General features: G+C 43.7%; 1 protein-coding gene across 2 annotated transcripts in view; it reads left to right on the forward strand.

The window, feature by feature from the left end:
- Positions 1–18,825, forward strand: part of SHISA5 (shisa family member 5) — a 299,801-nt gene extending 280,976 nt beyond the window's left edge. For both annotated transcript variants that reach the window (XM_086938925.1, XM_086938924.1), the window contains 2 exons: positions 4,293–4,538; positions 14,685–18,825. In XM_086938925.1, the coding sequence (XP_086795051.1) occupies positions 4,293–4,538; positions 14,685–14,764 (326 nt within the window). In that variant the 3' untranslated portion in view covers positions 14,765–18,825. The remainder of the gene's footprint in view (positions 1–4,292; positions 4,539–14,684) is intronic.
- Positions 18,826–19,283: the final 458 nt, after the last annotated feature.

Consider the following 19,283-nt stretch of genomic DNA (forward strand, 5'->3'; position numbering starts at 1 on the left):
GCTCAGAGAAGCCATCTCTGCCCATCCATGTCAGCCTGTTATTTGCTCTTGGGAGACATTACACATCTTTTTCACATTAATTCAAGTATAATCACTGGCTTGGGCAACTGCTGGAGAGCTAATTCAAATTAGCCTCCTGAAGCTTAAGAGATGGAAAAGGTTAAATTTCGAAATGTTTTTCTTTTTATATTTATTGAAAATTTAACTTCCCCATTCAATTGTATTTTAATACCTATTAAAATAGGCTCCTAATTATTTTTAGTGGGTTCCTTTCCCAAGTTAGCAGCATTACTATTTTAATTTGTACTCTGGTTTTCTACAACTGGCAGCTAGGCCTGCCATAGTGAAAATTGCTTTTGGGCCCATGTCACTGTAGAACATGGTAATATTTTTTTCTACATGTTACTCTTTTAAATACCATGCACCCTACCTTGGGGGCTTCAAGGCTACCATAGGAGTGACTTGCTGATGTTTGAAAGGGAGGATTTTACCCATCAGAAAGGATTATTTTAATAGGTCGTATTGCAGCAGTCAGGTTACACAGGGTAGGCCTGTAGCCATGCTTGCACTGTCATTGTAATAGATGGCACAGTAGGTGCTGCAGTCCACAAGTGGCCTTTAGCTTCCAGGCTCTGGGTGTCCATGGGTAAAGTGTGAGCACAGGCACATTACTAGTGGTTTGCAGGGGTAAAGGGAACAGAGTTTTAAAGCCAGCAAAGCAGATAAGGTCCAGAAAAAGGTGAAAGTCCAGGGTGACCATACAAAAAAGGCAGTTTTCCTACAGCAAGAGTTAAAAGACAGCAGAGTCGGCAGCCAAAATGTGCCTTAACCTACTTAAGCAGGGCCACTTCTGGTCTTCTTTCAAACCATTACTGTGGCTAGCAGTTGAAACCAGAATTAAATTCAGGGTTGTTAGACCTGGGGTTACCAGACTACATAGGGTAGCTTTGCACAGAGAAGTTAAGACTAAACTCAGAGGCAAATTGCACACAGCTTGCATCACACCATCAACAGTAACTCAGTGTACATCCACTAGAAAAAGAATGACTCTATACCAGGTTGGAAAAATATGGATTGCTTTATAAAAATTCTCTAGTTTCTCTTTGTTGCTTAGCAGACTTTAGTTTCAGCACATAGAAAGCTCCACATGTAATTATTGACAACGGGACAGTTTCATAAAGCATTAAGGACACTTCTCTCCCCTTCTCTCTGATAGGAGAGTTCTGTAACAACTCCTTCACCTTAAACAAGCAAAATATATATTTCACAGATCTGGTATTCAGCAAGTTTAGATCTTCCTTACAATTAGGCTAGGCTGTTCATTAACCATGTGATCTCAATACAATATTGAGCCTGAAGTTATAGGCATCAGTTCCACGAATAGTACAGTAATACCAGGACTTATGGGGATGGAGCTCCGAAAACCCACGAACAGAATATTCTTTTGTCCACAACCAGCCTTTTAGTTTACTCTGTCCAGACTGAAATTGCAAGCTTTCACAGTTCCATATGTTAGCACCAATTAGTTGGCCTTACAGCAGTAACCCCATTCTCCTTAAGCTGCAATTCACCCTTCACCCCGTGGAATGCTTTCCTGCAGGCAGCCTTTTCACGTAGGTACGTCTGGACAGTTATGATGACACACACTCCTTGCGTCTGGTTTATTTAATTGACAAAACAGCGGGAAGAAACATTGCTCTCCGCTTCTCAGTCTTACCGCGTAGTTGGAGGCTTGTCCCGGTCTCACACTCGTTCCTGCTGCCTCAATCCACCGGTATCCTGGCTCTGTGTTGATTCCGCCCCCAGCGCTGCAGGATGCAAAGCACCTGATGGGGTCGGAGGTACGCCGCATCTTCCTCGGCGTTCCTCACAGCTCACCGCTCCGTGTCCCGCCCTCCTCACGTTCGTCAGAGGGGGTGGGAACGACACAGGCCGGCCTCCTTCAATTTCACGCCTCTCTCCTTCCGGAAACCCGCTCGCCTGCCCTCGCTGCTCTCCGCAATGCCAGCCGCCAAGCTCTCTGCCCCGCTGACCCCAGGCAGACCCTCCCGGCTGACCTTCCACCACAGGGGCCCAGGAATCAGCGTTAGTGGTCCGATGACGGAATTGCCACTCGCCAATCGCTACCGGGTAGGTCTATTTCTCTATGACCAGGAAGTCTCACAGAAAAGGAGCGAAGATGTTCCTAATTCCACAATTTCTAAGCGAGCAGTTCAGGCGGGGTCACTCAGAAGAAAGGGGGAAAACGAAGGCAGGACAATCTCCTTTTTAGTCAGGACCTGTCCCTTGTGTCTTCCCCAGCCAGTTAACTACGTCTTAACACCTTGGCTGCTAGCAGTTTTCCCGTACTGTGCTGGACATTCATATTTTACATTATTCATGACGAGCTCAGCTCGTCATCAGCACAGCTCAACTGTGCATCATGACGAGCTGAGCTCGTCATCAGCATCGAAAGGGTTAAAGAAGGAGGCTTAATGGCTTTAAGAGCCTATAAACTATGTAGTGCTGCCAGGGCTCAGTCAGTAGATAGGGGGAAACGTCAGCAAGATAGGGCAGCTGAACCAAGGGACAGTCTATCTCCTAACCATGCGCTTGCCTCCCCACACTAATGCTTCACTCCTCACTAGGTTCTCTCAGGCTCTCTGGTCACTCCTCAAAATGGCCGCCCTGGTTCTGATCCTTATATAGGCTGGCCTCAGGCTGACCGAACCAGCTGGAAGGTTCTAGAGCCTTTCCCTACCTTCCTATGGCGCCAGTTCCTGAGGTAGTCAGTTGTGGCAGTTACCAGCCACCATTTTGTAGGACTACATTTTCATGATAAAGGGGGACATCTAGGCCTAAAAAGGATTTAGAGGGACAAGGACGCACCTAACCCCTAGGACAACACCAAAAAAGTCAAGTGGACATAAAAATGAAAGGAATTGGGAGGCAAAAAGGGGACAAAAATAAATAAGAGGGACCATCCAAAGGGCTGACAGGTCTAACAAGGGTTCTAAGCTCAATCCATGGAGTCTTTTAGAAAATGCTCAAAATACGTGCTTAACCTATCGCCATGCACCACTGGGGCCAGAAACAATTGTTCATTGGTTGCTAACCTGATTCATGCAAATGGTTCTTCATGCAAATGATAAATGGAGACAAACCATTCAGAGTAAAAGGTCTTGGGCTATGGAATGCTGTCAGCCCTTCTCCGAGATCCAAACCCAATTACATATGCTTCAGAAAACTGCAGAAAACACAATTATTTAGAGACTCCTACTTAACTGACCTTCCAGACATCCAGGGGCTGCAATCATAGAACATCATCCATTGATCTTTGGCACTACCTGATCAGACGAGTTTTACGTACATAGATTTCCTCAGATGGACCATTGCGTCTTGCATCTTTCGAGCTCTAAAGTCATCAAAGGGTTATACCTAGCACATTAAAGGTTGTTAACATGAACAAGTAGTGGTTTTGTACACCCTTACCAGTTTGCACATGACTTTCCAGGATCAAATTTTGCTGTTGACATTTTCTGCTTTTAAAGTCAGTATTTAACTCCTTACATAGATCCAAGGAAATGCCTAATCAAAAGCTATTGTTTTCTGTGGCTACACTTAGTACCGATATGTACCAGCAGCAAATAACACTTGATCTAGGGCACGGGCCAGTCTCACCGTCTGTGCATTACATACTGGTACCAGGCCAGGATTGGGCTCTGGATTACTGGTGTAGTGGTTTGGGCTTCATTGTCATCTCACTCTTAAATGTGACAGGAATGAAAAATGTGCATTTCATTTTGTAAAAAAACACTTTGTGCCCCTCTTGGGATTCCACTTGCCCCGCAGGAGATAATATCTCTACCTCCGGCCTGGCTTTGGAGTAGGTGGATCTTCCCTACCTCTGCATAAACTGATCATCTGGTTCCATTCAGTCAGATTATGGTTTATAGTTCAATTTGAGGTCATATTTTTCCTGCACATTATGTACAAATTATTTGACCATCGTGCTAAAATGGTCATAGTAAACCGGTCTTATTTTATACCAGCTTTTATTTTTACCAACAATATCAGCCTGGCTAGGAGTCTGTTTAGAGACCTTCAAACATGGTCCATTGCCTATGATAGTCAACACCAAAACGAAGTTAAGGGAATACCTAGGGTCATCAGTATTGCTTTACCTTACAATTTGAGAGTCGAATGGTAGCCCTTTGAGGGTTTTTATTTGTAGTTTTTATTAATGCACCACTTGTCTTTCTTTCAATCATAACTGTGTCCACTAACAGGATTTCCTCTTTGAATATTTTCAGCTGTTATAACAACCACGACTTCCACTGTGATCCAGACTCCATACCCACAGCAGCAAGGAATGCCGCAGAATTACCCAGTGCAGGCACCGTATCCAGGATATCAGCCTTTGCCCGTGCAGCCGTCTCAAATGTATCACGGAGGTATGCCAGCCGGGGGCATGCCAACCGCGCCCTATCCAACACCGTATCCTCCACCATATCCCGCACAGGTCTCAGGACCACCTGGTTACCAGGAGACTATGGCAAGTAAGTATAACACCGGTTACGTGTGGATTTAAAGACCTTTGCATCCGGGGGGAAAAGGGAGGTGCTGCTTAAAATATGTCGATATACAGACAGATATTTACATAAAGTGGAGGAGCAAAGTGAATTATATTATCTACAACGCAATGACAAAAATATTTAGGTGCGCAAGAGGGAGAATTTGCGAAAAGTTCAATTGAGGGAAGGGAGAGACATGAGTTTTGGGTTATGTTTATGTGGTCAGCATTTGTACAGTGTTAGTGACACAATTCTCTTGCTTTTTGGTCAGCAGCTCAATTTAAGATAGTGATCCACTAGAAACTTTTTGAAGTCTGGAATCTTGGCTGACCTCATGTGTCATACCTGTCCTCAGAAGGATCCTTCAGAGAGGTCACTCTGAGAACTCTATCTCACCCTCACCTTTGTGCTCAGGTCGAAAGAGGAAAATCCTCAACTAGATAGCGATTTGCCTATTCCGGCCTTTATGTGCATCATAATATGGCTCCTCTAGGTTCTTTATTCTCCACCCCTTCTGGAAAGGTATTAATTATCATGGACCCATCTTTTCTCTTCATCTTATGGATGTGTGTATGAATAACCAAATCTCATGCCGAAGTGAAAATCTCACCTTCCTCTGAGTCTAGACACATTTTACTGATGTTTTCTAGGGCACCCAGACTCGCAATGTCTGACCTAGTAGGAGGTAGGACCAATATTTCAGGCACAGATTGAATTTAAAAGTTATATTCTATACGTCCTCTTTGCTATAGGAGTCTGAAGTGTGTACGAAACCCTTTTCTGCCCCCACAATCTCAGATATGCTTGCTTAACCCCTTCTATCCTCATGACGAGCTCAGCTCACCTCAGCTCAGCTCATGAGGCACAGTGGAGCTGAGCTCGTCATGAACAGTGGCTTTTAAAGCCTCTCAGCACAGAGGGGGGAAACCATTAGCAGTCAAGGTGTTAAAGGGTCCAATCCAACAACTGAAAGACAGTTTGAGGTGTTTTTTTTTTTTTTTTTTACGATTAAGCCCTCAATGCACTTAACATTTAAATATTCCATCCTATGGAAATTACGTTGTCACTCCCTTAAGGAGCCAAGGTTCTAAAATATTTTTCAGAAACGCCCTGGTGGTGCAGAAAGAATCTGATTTGAGAAGTTGTTGAATGAGCCAAGTTTTGGTGGCGTACCTACAAAAATTAAACAATTAAGATAAAGCCATATCGTTGCTCGGCAAGACAACAAAGTCTGCATCAAACCAGTTGCAGCTGGGGTGAGAATCTGAATACAACTGTAAGGCGTGTTCAAGACGGTTGCCAAGAACAAGTGGACATAAATTGGGTCATATGCTCTGGATAGATTTCACAATTCCTCCATCTCCCCTTACATGAAAGGTTTCCTCCACAGTGACTTCGGTATTTGGTCTGCCTTTGAAAAGGCATCTATATCATTTGAATTCACTCCACTGTTCTTCTCCAAGCTTTGCCCTGCATCCCTGCATGCAAATCAGAGATGGCTCACCTGTAGAGTGAGGTACAGATCCAGCTCTTTCAAGATCTCGGTACCAGCTCAATCCATAACTGATTGACTGGGTTTAAGAAAGCAGAGTAGTCTTTCTGAGGGGGGGGGGGGGCTGGGCTCCTGCATCCCCTTGAGTATGCCAGCCGCCCTTTAGAAGACAGGCTACACTAAGTCATCCATACTGGTGCATTGTCACCATGATAGTATTTCAGCATTTTTGTATCTCCCTCCCCACGCCTGCTTCAGAATAGTCCTGGCAGTTCTTCTGGGGCGCTGGGTACCGATGTCCTGGTTTTCAACAGCTGTACAGACATTTGCATAGATCTCTATGACCCCAAATATCAAGGCCCAGGCAAAAAAAACAGGGTAGCGCAGAATGCTTGAGCAGGGATATTTTTAGGTCTTAGAGAAAGGTCAACAAGTCAACAGAATATTTTAAAGGAGCTGGAAAATTATTGTTGAGCGAAATAATCCACACAGAAGGTTGTATCTTGCCTTTTTTTGCTGAATACCAGTAGTTAGCAGTGCTGGAGAAATGACTGGGAAAGTTAATAAGGCATAAAGCTGGTTTGCAAGGACTGAAGACTGGTGCCATTGTTGATCTCGAACACCACGCATAAGGCCTTGAATTAGACCATGGCTGCCACAGGTAGGTGTAGCGATTAAATCAGCAAAGTTTACATCATATTGATTGTTCATGTTCTTTGGAACAAAGTGACCAGTGGTCTTTTGTATAGTTTAGTGATTCCCAAGGGTATATTGATATTAGCCTAATTGCCAACATATAACCTCATGTACCAAGAATTAAAGCCAAAGCATTAATGTTTGATGTAAATCAGGAGAAACACATAACTAGTGTTGTGGCTGAATTGCATAATGTGAAACCAGAAAAACTGAGATTTATCCCAGATTCCCCTCTTGACCATCAATGCGCCTCCCCTCTCCTTTACTTAGTCCGGATGACACAGAGCCTGCTGGGCTTACAACGGTAAGCCTGGTGACGACTGAGCCGGTGGGCTCCATGTCGTATCCTGTGCCTTATTCTGAAGGACTTTGATTGTTTGACGATTGGGAGGGGCAGCAGCATCCCTTAGAAATCCGGTTTTTCAATAAAGAACTAGACTGGATTGGTACGAAGACCTGGATGATGCCAGCATCTTGGAAACCTCCCCAGAACCTGGCATGCTGTCTCCCCTAACCTAGCGACGGAGGAGGGGCCTCCATCAGCTATAGTGGTACATAGGACTGCAGAGGTCTTGGATCTCAAGCTTTCTACGGTGGCGATCAAGACCAATGTCTTGACGAAGGTCCTGCAGCCTGGTGCCATTCAATGGGCATTGACAAGATGTTCTCCTGGGCACCTGATGCAAGCCCAGCACAGGGTCTCCTTTGAACAGAATTATCGCCTTTCACCATCGCCCTGCAAGGGCGACCCAGCTTTCCTCTCCAACCACCCAACCCTCAGAGCTTGCTTGTCCAAGCTTTTACTTTCAGCGGCTCGTTTGCTTCCGCATCCCCCAAATAGGGAATCCAAAAGGCTGGACAGCTTTGGTAAGAAGATCCTGTCTTCCACCAGCCTCGCATTGCAGTTGGTAAACACTGCTTGCCCCTCGGGCCGTTACTCTAATTTGCTATGGGAAACGGTTGCGCAAGTTCTGCCACAAGTCCAGGAGGAGACCTGGGCTGTCTTCTCTCAAGCTGTTGCAGATGGCAGGGATGCAGCAAAGTTTGCCATACGCTGTGGCCTAGACACGGCCGACTTGCTGGGCAGAGCGATTTTCTCGACAATGGGCGTTAAGCGCCACTTTTTGGGGGATGTCAAAGCCAATCTTATGGACATGCCCTTTGATGGCCCTCGTCTCTTCGGGGACAGGGTGGACGTGGTGTTGGTGGGCTTTAAGGAGTTGCGGGCTGCGGCCAAGTCTTTGGGCCTCTCAATGTCATCCTGGCCTGGTTACGCTTTCTCTCCTTTCATGGCTACAGAAGGTGCTTCCAACCGCGCCAACCTTCCCCAGCCAGAGGACTGTGCAAGCTCAGCACCTCTTTGTGGCCGTGGGCGCAGTTCACCCCGACCCTGCAGATCTTTGTGCCAGAAGTCAAGTCAGGCCACAAATCCCTTCCCCTCCTCCTCCAAACCTTCCTAGTCTGATCCCTCCAGTTCATGGGTGTCTAGTTGGTGGCAGGATACACCATCACCTCCACTACTGGCGGGTTATCACCTTGGACAGGTGGGTTTTGCAAAAAGTCCGAAGGGTCTACTCCCTCCCCTTCAAGACTACCCTTACCTCCATGCCTCCAACGTACGATCGTCTGATGGAGGATCACCTTGTTTTACTTCACAGGAAAGTCAAAACTCTCTTGGCCAAGGGAGCTATAAAGAGGGTTCCTGGGCCAGAAATAAGCTATGGTTGCGTTTCACGCTATTTTCTGATTCCAAAGAAGAACAGAGGCACTCAACTACTTCCTCAGACAAGAATAGTTCAAGATGCTCACTCTTGCTCAGGGTCTGTCTGCCCTGGACCCAGGAGACTGGATAGTAGCGTTGGACTTGCAGATCGCCTATTTCCATATGCCCGTACGGCCTGCCCATTGTCGCTACCTGTGGTTTACTTTGGGCCACAAGCACTTTGTTTACCGTGCTCAGTAGTGCCCCCCGGGTGTTCACCAAGGTAAGGGCAGTGGTTTCAGCTCCTCTGCGGAGGTCAGGGGCTCAGTCTTCCCCCTATCTCGACAACTGGTTGTTGAAGGCAGACTCACCGCAAGCAGTAGTCTCTCACCTACAGACTACAGCAAACCTCCTGCACTCGCTGGGGTTCACTATCAACGTGCCATAGTCACACGGACTCCCTCTCAGAAGCTCCCCTTCATCAGAGCCGGTCTAGACACGGTGCAGTTTCAGGCCTATCCTCCAGAGCGGCGAGTCCAGGTTGTTCAGGCTATGATGCAGATGATGTGTGGAGTGGGGTTGTGGACCCTTTGTCAGGAGGCCCTACGCCTCTGGGCCTGGCTAGACCAGCAGGTCATATCCCTGGTTGTTCCACACCTGGCCTGTTCCCTAAACTCGAAGGCAGACTAACTCAGCTGTCAGTGCCTAGCGGATCAGGAATGGCATCTTCGTCTGGAGTTGAAGCAAGGTCTCTTTCAGCAATGGGGAGAGCCTTGGTTAGATCTGTTAGCCTCCGAAGACAACGGCCGATGTCAGCAGTTTTGCACGTTGGAGTTCCCACAGCAGCTCTCGCTCGGCTGCACTTTTCATCTCGATTGGAGCACAGGTCTCATGCACACCTTTCCGCCCATACCACTTCTCTCCAAAGTGCTCAAGAAGATCAGGAGTGATTGGGCTCAAGTCATCCTTGTGGCTCCGGACTGGGACCAGGACGTTTGGTATCCTGAGCTTCTACAGATATGCTTCGACCCTCCGATCAGGCTGCCCCTTCGGAAGGATCTTCTATCTCAGCAGCAGAGGAAGTTCCTGTCCACCCTCCGCCTCCCTGCGTGGAGATTGAGGGGCAACTTTTGACAACTATCGACCTTCCTCCTGCAGTCTGCAAAGTTACTCTGGCGGCTAGACATCCCTCCACTAATGGTATACATCATTCTTTCTTTGGCTCTGTTCTGGGCACTCTGAAGGGTTACCTTTCTGCCCTTTCTGCTTTTCTACGGTTGCCATATCAACCATCACTTTTTAAATCTCCTTTTGTACATAGTTCTTGAAGTGCCTCACACATATGTTCTCCCCTCACCATTTATCATGCCCCAGTGGGACCTTAACTTGGTTCTCAAGTATTTGGTGGGTGCACCTTTCAAGCCACACTGCACAATTGTCTCCTCCTGCTGCTTACCATCAAAACAGCCTTGATAGTGGCAATAGCTTCTGCCAGGAGGCTGAGCGAATCGCAGGCTCTTTCTTTTCAGCCTCCCATTGGCTGACAGTTTTTCTGGACAAAGTATTACTCTGTACTAGGGCTTCTTTTTTTTGCTAACGTGGTGACACTGTTCCAATACAGGGCATTCTGTCACCTTGCCCACCTTCTATGCTCCTTCCAAGGAAGAAGATAGTCTTCCCCGTCTGGACCCAAAAAGAGCGTTATCGTTCTATCTCGATCTCTCTAAAGAGTTCTGGGTGAATGGCCAACTCTTTATAGGGTACATTGGAGAAAAGAGGGTTGTGCTGTGCAGAAGAGGACCACCTCTTTCTGGGTTACCCTCTGCATAACAATCTGTTACTCTTAGGCAATGAAGCAGCCTCCTGAAGGATTTAAAGCTCATTCTACCAGAGTGAAGGCATCCACCATAGCTCTTCAGCGTGGTGTCCCAGTCCTCGACATCTGCCAAGCGGCTATGTGGACGTCCCTGAACATGTTTGCTAACATTGCCTGGATAATCTGGTCCATAGGGATGGCCTCTTCGGCCATTCAGTCCTACAAGACTATCTGGTCTAATACTTTTACGCAGTCCCTCCTCCAGGGATGTTATTGCGTTGTGTATCTTTTCTAAGGTAAGAAATCTGTGCATAGATGTCTGTATCAAATGGACAACTTACTTACCTTTGGTAATGCCTTATCTGATAGAGAAAGGATCTAGCCGCAGATTCCTTGGTGACTCAACCATCCTCCCCACACTGCAGATCAGTTTTTAGTGTCAGTGTTTTTCCCCTTCAGGGCCCTAGTTTTTTTTTTAACATACCATGGTCAGTTACTTCATGGCTCTGCACTTCTGATGTGGAAAGTCGTAAAAAGTACTGATGTCCGTGCCGGGGTGGGGCCTGTATAGACGGCGCAGTCGTCACCACGACGACTACCCGATTCCTACTACGTCACGCGGAGTCAACCAATGCCAACTATCGGAACGCAGGGATACTGCCTGGAAGTTCTATGGTACAAAATATGCTCCTAGATCATGTTTCTACCAGATATGGCGTTACAGAAGGCAAGCAATGTCTCAGTTACCCTTTACGCATCTGACCTCTGCATGTAGTGCAGTAGATTCACATGCTCCCACCCTCCTCCAGGGACACCTGTAGCTGTTACAGTTTTCCTTTACCTCTTTATATGCATGGACATCTCTTTACTTATACTTACTTTACACTCCATTCTCGCCCACCTGCAGTAAAACCATCCAACAGTGGAGTCTATGGATGCCCATGCACATTATCACAAGGAGGAGGAGTCACTTGAACTTGTGACTAGACTTCTTTGAAGAATAACAACTTGCACACATCCGGACACAACACTAGATGGCAGGAGTATGCAAAGCATTTGAATCTACAGCACTACATGCCACACATGGATGCTTAGAGGATAAGTAGCATAATATATATATATATTATTATTTATTTTTTTTTTTTTTTTTATTTACTGGAAAAAAACGTTACAGGTACGTTAAAGTTAGGCTTGGATTTCAACGTTACTATATATCTTTAACTCTCAAACATTTGCGAAACATTTTCACTCCCTGGATGATGTCATCAGTGGCCGTTTGAAATGTCATCAGTGATGTCACTGACTATGACATGAGTGATGTAATATGTGAGGTCATAAGCAGTGCATTGTGGGGGCGCAAGTTGTAGTTAACTCAGGTAACTATACCTGCTAAATTCCGCTAGTTTTGTATGAGTGAAATCTGAGCCTAACTTTAATATCCCTGTAACCTTTTTTTTAACTCAATTTTTTAGATTTATTAACATTTTGTTTGCTAACTATTACGTCCCTGTAACCTTTGTTTTTGTGTGAATTTCTAAGGTTCTATTTCATATTTTTTCCAAATTGTAACCTGTAACTTTTGAGAGTGGGTGAGTGAGTGGCTGTTGGGTCCGTGAGTAGGTGTGTAAGTGGCTGTAAAGATTTGTAGGTGGGTGTGTGAGTGGGTGTTTCATTAGTTTTTTGGGTGTGTGAGTGGCTCTATGGTTGTATGAGTCGGTGCATGAGTGCCTCACTGAGTGGGTGAGTCAGTCTGTGAGTGTCTGAGTGGGACTGTGAGTGGGTACCTTAGTGTCTGAGTAGGTGTGAGTCGGTGCATGAGTATCTGAATGGATCTCTGAGTGGCTGCATGAGTGTGTGAGTGGGACTGAATGAGTATGTGAGTCTGAGTAGGTCTGAGAGTCAATGCATGAATCTCTGGGAGTCGGTGCATAACCCCTGAGTGGGTGCATGAGTCTCTGAGTGGGTCTTTGAGTGGGTGTATACAATTCTGAGTAGGTCTGTGGGTGGCTGCATAAGTGTGAGTGGGACTGTGAGGATGCGTGAGTGGGTCTCTGAATGAGTATGTGAGTCTGAGTGGGTGCATGGGTCTGTGAGTCAGTGCGTGAGTATCTGGATCTCTGAATGGGAGCATGAGTCTGAGTAGGTCTATGAGTGGGTGCATGCGTGCCTCCATGAGTGTGTGAGTCAGTCTGAGTACATGAGTGTCTGAGTGGGACTAGGAGTGGTTGCATGAGTCTCTGAGTGGGTGCGTGAGTGTCTGAGTAGGTGAATGAGTATATGAATGGATCTCCGAGTGGGTCTGAGTGGGTAAGTGGGACTCTGAGTATGTGAGTCTAAGTTGGTCTGTGAGTCGGTACATGAGCCCATGTGAGTCTGTGCATAAGTCTCTGAGTGGGTGCATGAGTCTCTTGAGTGGCTCTGTGAGTGGGTGCATATCATTCTGAGTGGGTCTCTGAGTGGGTGCTTGAGTGTGTGAGTGGGACTATGAATTAGGACATGTCTCTCTGTGGGTCTGCGAGTGGGTCTCAATGAGTACGTGAGTCAGTTGGTCTGTGAGTGGGTGCATGAGTGTCTGAGTGGGTGTATGAATCTGTGAGTGGGTGCATGAGTCTCTGAGTGGGTTTGTGAGTAGGGTTTATCATTATCTGGGTGGGTCTGTAAATGCATTTTTTGAGGCTGTGTTCGTAAATTTGTTGCAACATTACATGGGGGCCACGTTGACTGTCTTGACGAATTTGCGAATAACGCCTTTTAGGAAAAAAACTGTTTAGCAACATATTGAACACATGTGGAGTCCCTGAAAGATCCTTATATTCCTCCCCTGGGTTCAGGACACATTCAGCCTGACCCCTAATGCCAAGTTCTAGCATTGTATATCAGCCCCAGGGATTGTCTTGATAACTAAAATAGCGGCTGCAACTTTCTGCTCGGGTCGCAGCCAGCTAATCACTCTATTCCTGTTGGCGTGCACATTCGCGATTCGTCGTGAATCAGTCACGATCGTTGATATACAAATTTGAATTTCCTTGACTATCTCGCAAACTACTGAATGGATTTACACCAAATAACAAAAAGCACAAACTGTCACGTGCGCACTTCCTTTAAACTTGCTCGATGCTAGAAGGGTCCACCTTCATGCAGCTTCAAGTCTGAATGCCGTTATGGCACAAACTATTGGAGTGGCCAGGTGAGGCAAGGGTGTTGGGGAAGGAATTACAGGGAAGGAGATTTGTATGAGAAAAACAAGACTATGAAGACAAAGGTCTAGCAGGCCATATAACACGTGCTGTTTTTCTGTCAATTGATTGTGTCAGACGTATATTTTATAATCATAATCCCATTATTTGCAAATGCAGATATTTACAGTAGCCACTCCTTAAGATGCATTCGAATTTTTAGCAGATAGATGAACTACCAGGAATTGATGAAAATAAATAAGTCGTTTCTAAAGCGAGTCCTGCTGTGGGATAACTGTGGGTAAATGTATCTGTTGCTTGAATCTGCACGCAACCTATTATACATAGCTTTAAATATGGTAGGTCAAGTAAGTATTTTCACCCTTTTAGGTCAATACTATAAAAACCAGGCTCACTATCTGCAGCAAGCATTGGCAAAGCCAATAAGCCTTTGCCTATGTGTGAGCTAATCTGTCAAGGCAGTCTGACAGTGGCAGAATTAATGGGAAAGTCGTTGGGTGGCTTCACCAATGCACTTGACGCTGCTGGAAGGGAATGCATTGGGCTACAATTCAACTCTACACATTTTCATTCCTCACCACATAATTCAACAATAAACCACATTTCTTCTCAATAATACAATTACACAGTACCCCACATACATCCGAACAACACCACAGAAGTCCACATCATGCCACAAAATTCAACAACCCACCACATAATTAAACTCCACAACATACCACTCCACAATACAAAATGCCATTCTGCATAATTACTCTCTCACACACAATCCCACTCCACATAATTCCAGTACACACAATACCACATAATTATATCCACATATTTCTACTGCACACCATGTTACATAATTCAACTACACAAATCCTCTTCACACTACATAATTCCACCACACACAATTTCACAACTAACAATTCCAACCCAACCCACATAATTCCACTCGACACCACATGCTTCCACTCCACTCCACTCCACTCCAATCCAAAACACATGGGTAAAAGACATGGTCATTCACAATGCCAATACTTCTAACAAATTCGAGAAAAATGTGCATTGCAAATGCTTGTTTCTTCTTACAGCAACCATCGCTATCTCAGGATATTAAAGCTTGGATTGTCGTCAGCCATAAATATATCTTAATTGTTCACATGTTTTCCGTGTGTAAAATGAAATGCGGCATGATGTTAATATTGGGTTCACATGTTTTAACAACTCTATATCTCTGTTTTAGCTGGTGCCGGAGTACCATACCCAGCAGCACAGCCACCTTACAATCCAGCATTCGTGGACTCTGCAAAACCGGCCTACTGAATGGATATTCCTCTCTGCCTCCATGTGTATTAAACATGTTTTGTACCACCTACCATGAACTATCAAGGCCCTACAGATGTTGGACTTCATAAAATATGCTTTCTTGAGGCTCAGCTGCTTTCCTCCTAAGAACAACCCTTCACAGCAAACTGTGTCCTTAGAATTTAGGGAATAATCTAGGAATGTTACCATCCCAGTCACTCAATCCACGTTCAAAGACGAGAACTTTCACAGCCTTGCAGTATTGTCCGTTAGCACCAATTTTGTTTAAAAATGATTTCCATTGAATTCCATACACAAATGACCAAAGATAAAACCCCACCTCATAACAAAAAGAAACCAGAATGGAGAGGTTGAGTTTTTATTCACTGATGCAGAGACTGCTATTAACCTGTGAACACGGTAGAGCCCAACTAATGGGACTTCTGTAATAGCATTGGTTAAGGTCTTGGAATGGGTATGTCACATTGCAACCAACTGTACATGGGTTCTTTGTTTCTGTAGAATGGATTAAGCAGGTTTCATTAAAGTGCATTTGGACTTTATGTAAACTAACAGGATAGCAGACAATTAGATTTTTCTGATTGCACACGATCTTCTAAACTAAGCATCCCATTTATATAAGCCGCAAAGCGTTACTTCAACTAGATGAGCTTTTTACACCTCCGATTTGCTCCCACTTAATTTTGGTAAATTTAAATTTAGTGGTGATTGTATTTTGTTGCATGCAGAATACCGCTCTTGTTCACAGATGACATTACTCTAGATAGCATGGACCCCGGGGTGGTCAGGCATGTGGGGAGTGGGTATAGTACCAATTTCAGGATTACAACTAAAATGATACTGAGGTCATTCCAGTCGGTTAAGCATTTTCCTGCATAGAATGATTTGTAGTCCAGCCATTGTACTTTACCATTCCTAGGTGGAAGCCATGTGTCCATTTCTGGGGTTAGATCATAAAATATGTGCTTTATTCTTGCATATACCTGAGCCACTGAGATCTCCTGCAGAACCAAAGCCCCAAAAGTGTGGTTGCAGTGACTGGAAATTCTCCATGTCAACTTGCTAGTGACCATTCTTGTCACAACAGTGTATTGGATACAAACCTAACAACAGTGAATCAAACCTTCGGAAAAGGACAAGTCTTAACTTGTCATTATACGTTTTTTAAACTACCCCCAAAAATAAATACGTTTGCTTTTAAGGGATATTTGTGCGGTAGCTCTTCTTGAACGCAATTTCAAAAGTTGGTTCCTATTGCAACCATTCCTTAAAAAGAGGCTATTGCTAGACTCACAGCTACTTATTAAATATGCTCATTGGTGGCTAAGCTCCTAACAGCCGATCTACATACATTTCACCGCGGGAAGATGAGGTGGGAAGGGGGAGGGGGAGGGGGGGATTGCTCAGAGGATGTTACATATTCAAATTCTAGTGTTGAACAGTCGTTGCCTTCTTCCGTCCAAGATCACGAACAAGAGGGCAGTCGTATAAGTTAATAGAAACACCAGATCTTTTAGAAAGGACTCCTTGTTAGGAGGCTCGGGCTTTGCACTTTGGTGGTTTTGAGATCCCAGCTTGGTTTTGTTTCATTGTTCGTTCGCTTTAGTGTTGCTAGTACTCTTAAGGTTTGAGCTTGCGCCCCCTCGCAGGTTCTTCAATCTGTTGTTGCATAACATTGCTTTGCAAAGAAATTTTTTGCAGTCCCCAAAAAGGATTTTATATAAAAAATAAAAAAGTTTGTTTATTCAAGTGTTTAATGTGCAGCAGTGACAACAGGGGAGTGAACCACAACCAAGCATCACAAAGGACATTTTGCAGGACCATTAGTATAAAGTAGACTAGTCCTTTCCACCTGTAATTTAAGGTTAAGGGTTATTTTCGTTTATAATTCATGAGAGCCATAAAAAATTATTGTTGCACAACATTTTTCAAAACACTTAGTGTGCATGGGAATAGTGCTGCACAAGAAAACTTCCCTTGACAGAAATTCAGAACTACTAGTTTTTCTTTGTGCGGCACTGGCAATGCTGGAAAACAAAACAAAAAGACCTCTGCGTGCATTTTAGGTGTGGCCCGAGTATGATTTATTGAAAATGTCTATAAGTGTACCACCACCACTTACCGTAAACTAATCTAAGTTAGGGAATGAAAGGGATTGTGTGTATGTGTGTGTGTGTGTTTTTAACAGTCTAATATTTTTTTTCTTTAAATGTTCAGCAAAAATATATAAATGTAACCAAAAATTGTTATTTTCAAAGTGTACGTCTGTAGCAGTGCTGCTATTGACACAGCTGTAAAACCGACTGCACCGGTTTTGATAGTTGTTGCGAATATACTTTTTCAAGAGCAAAATGCACGAATTTATTAGAAGCAAACCATGACTAAGGAAGCGGTGTCCTTTCCTGACCCTTATAATTAGACCGCTTTGAATTTCTACCTATATATTTCTCTTGCTTTAGGGTTAATGCTGTAAATAGCTCACCTCTGTTATGAAAGTTATTGAACATATATTCCCTGTTGGTTGCTTTTATTCATGTTGTTGTTATGCTTTTATTCATATTGTTGTTATGCTTTTGTAGCTTGTTCCTTATTTTGATTACTGAATGCCGGAATTAGGTGGTTTCTTATTCAGGAATGTTTTCAAGCCGTATGTTTCCTGTTTATCTTTTTTCAGCTCATCAGGTAAACGTATCTACTGGATATTTTCTCAGGCCTTCCACTCACCGCCTTATGGTATCACGATAATCAGCTAGAGCGTGTTTCACTCATAGATAGTAGTTATTTTCTTATTAATTGTTTTGCAAGTATGCATAATGTTGAATATATGACTGTTAAAGGCTATGAACCAGGGCTTTGTTAAACATTGTAATTTTTATCCATAATTGTCGCCCGGGTCTGCCTGGGCCTGCCCGCGTGAATGCATGATTTCCTTGATGACTGACTGAATAGAGCTTTATAATGACAGGTCTTGCAGTGGAAGACGAGAGCTTTTTTAATTTATGTCATTGATTATTGTATTTTTCATTGAAATGCGAGATAAGAGCGTAATGTACCAAATGCGCATTAGGCCTCATACACAAAGCCAGACTGCTAAAAGTCAGAAATGTAATAGTGGATATTTCCCATTAGTTTTAGAAGGGATTTCTGTTCTAGTAGCATTCACATAGAAAAACAGTGGTTGTAACATACATTGTAGTTGTTTGGGTAACTCTCACATTTGCAAAATTTACTTCTGCATATTTTTCGCCAAGTGGAGGTTTGCACGAGTAAATCATGCAGAAATGCCCCTTTGTAGGTGGAAGTAATTTTTTTCTCTGCAGTAAAAATATTCTTCCACCTCATCATACAGCCTCATCATACACTGTAGTGTTACCTTCAGATTTTCACTATGCTTGGTATTTGTCTTTCAATTGTGGGACTTTATCTGCAAAATGTTAGTTCATACCTACAAATTTATTAATTTTTGTTAACTCTATTTGGCAAAGCCAGCCCCTAAGAGGCACCCTCTCTCCTTTCCAGATGTAAATTTACCTTATTGTAAATCTGGCATGCTAATACATTTTCAACTATTATGAGTAAAATTTAAGATGGAAACCTTCCATTAATCCTGAATCAGGATGTAGGATTTACTGTCTGAAGCCGCTTTTATGTGCACCTGAGGGTCCTCTTTGATGTAGTAAAATTTTGTGAATTGGGCCATTTGCTTCCAATTTTATATCACGGTTTTCTATGTTAAATAATTTCGAAGGCATTTCAGAGTTGCTGCAGGTTGTTGCATACCCAATCTTTGGTTCAGTCAAATTAACTTCAGTTCCAAAGTAGAGATCAACCAGCTCTTTGGCTCGACGTTTACCTTTAAACATGTTTCACATTTTCTTTTGTTTCACTGCATTGTCTTTTTTATCCTTAACAGATTCTCGTTGTTTTTTTCTATTGAAATCTATTATACCAAGTTCCTGCCTTCACTTTGGCTACACTTTATTTAGTTGGCAGTAACCGCTACTTATAATGTGTTTTCAAAAGCCTGTTACAAAAAATAAAATAAAGAAGAATCTTTGTATCTGTTTTGCAATTATATTTTTACTTCTTTTGGTCTTGAAGTTAAGAATATATATATATATATATATATATATATATATATATATATATATATATATATATATATATATATATATATATATATATATATATATATATATATATATATATATATCAAAATCCAAGTTTGTTCCTTCCGTTCTCCCTGCCCTAGGTAGTTGGATCATCCACACCGGCCGAATGCGCTGGACCTTGAAATGAAAAAGACGATCACTCGGGATAATTCAAATGGTAGATGTATTTTACTCCAGCAATGCGTTTCGACTGTCTTGCAGTCTTGTTCACACACTGGATGTGAGTTTTCTAGCAGAATACATACAGATCCTTCGAAATAGAAAGCAGACAAAGGGAAGCTGCAAGGTACATATGAACATGGCATCCATATTGGAATGTGCAAATACATCAAATCTGCTTGCAA

This window comes from Lissotriton vulgaris, chromosome 9, assembly GCF_964263255.1.
Source record: "Lissotriton vulgaris chromosome 9, aLisVul1.2, whole genome shotgun sequence".
Classification (NCBI taxonomy): domain Eukaryota; kingdom Metazoa; phylum Chordata; class Amphibia; order Caudata; family Salamandridae; genus Lissotriton; species Lissotriton vulgaris.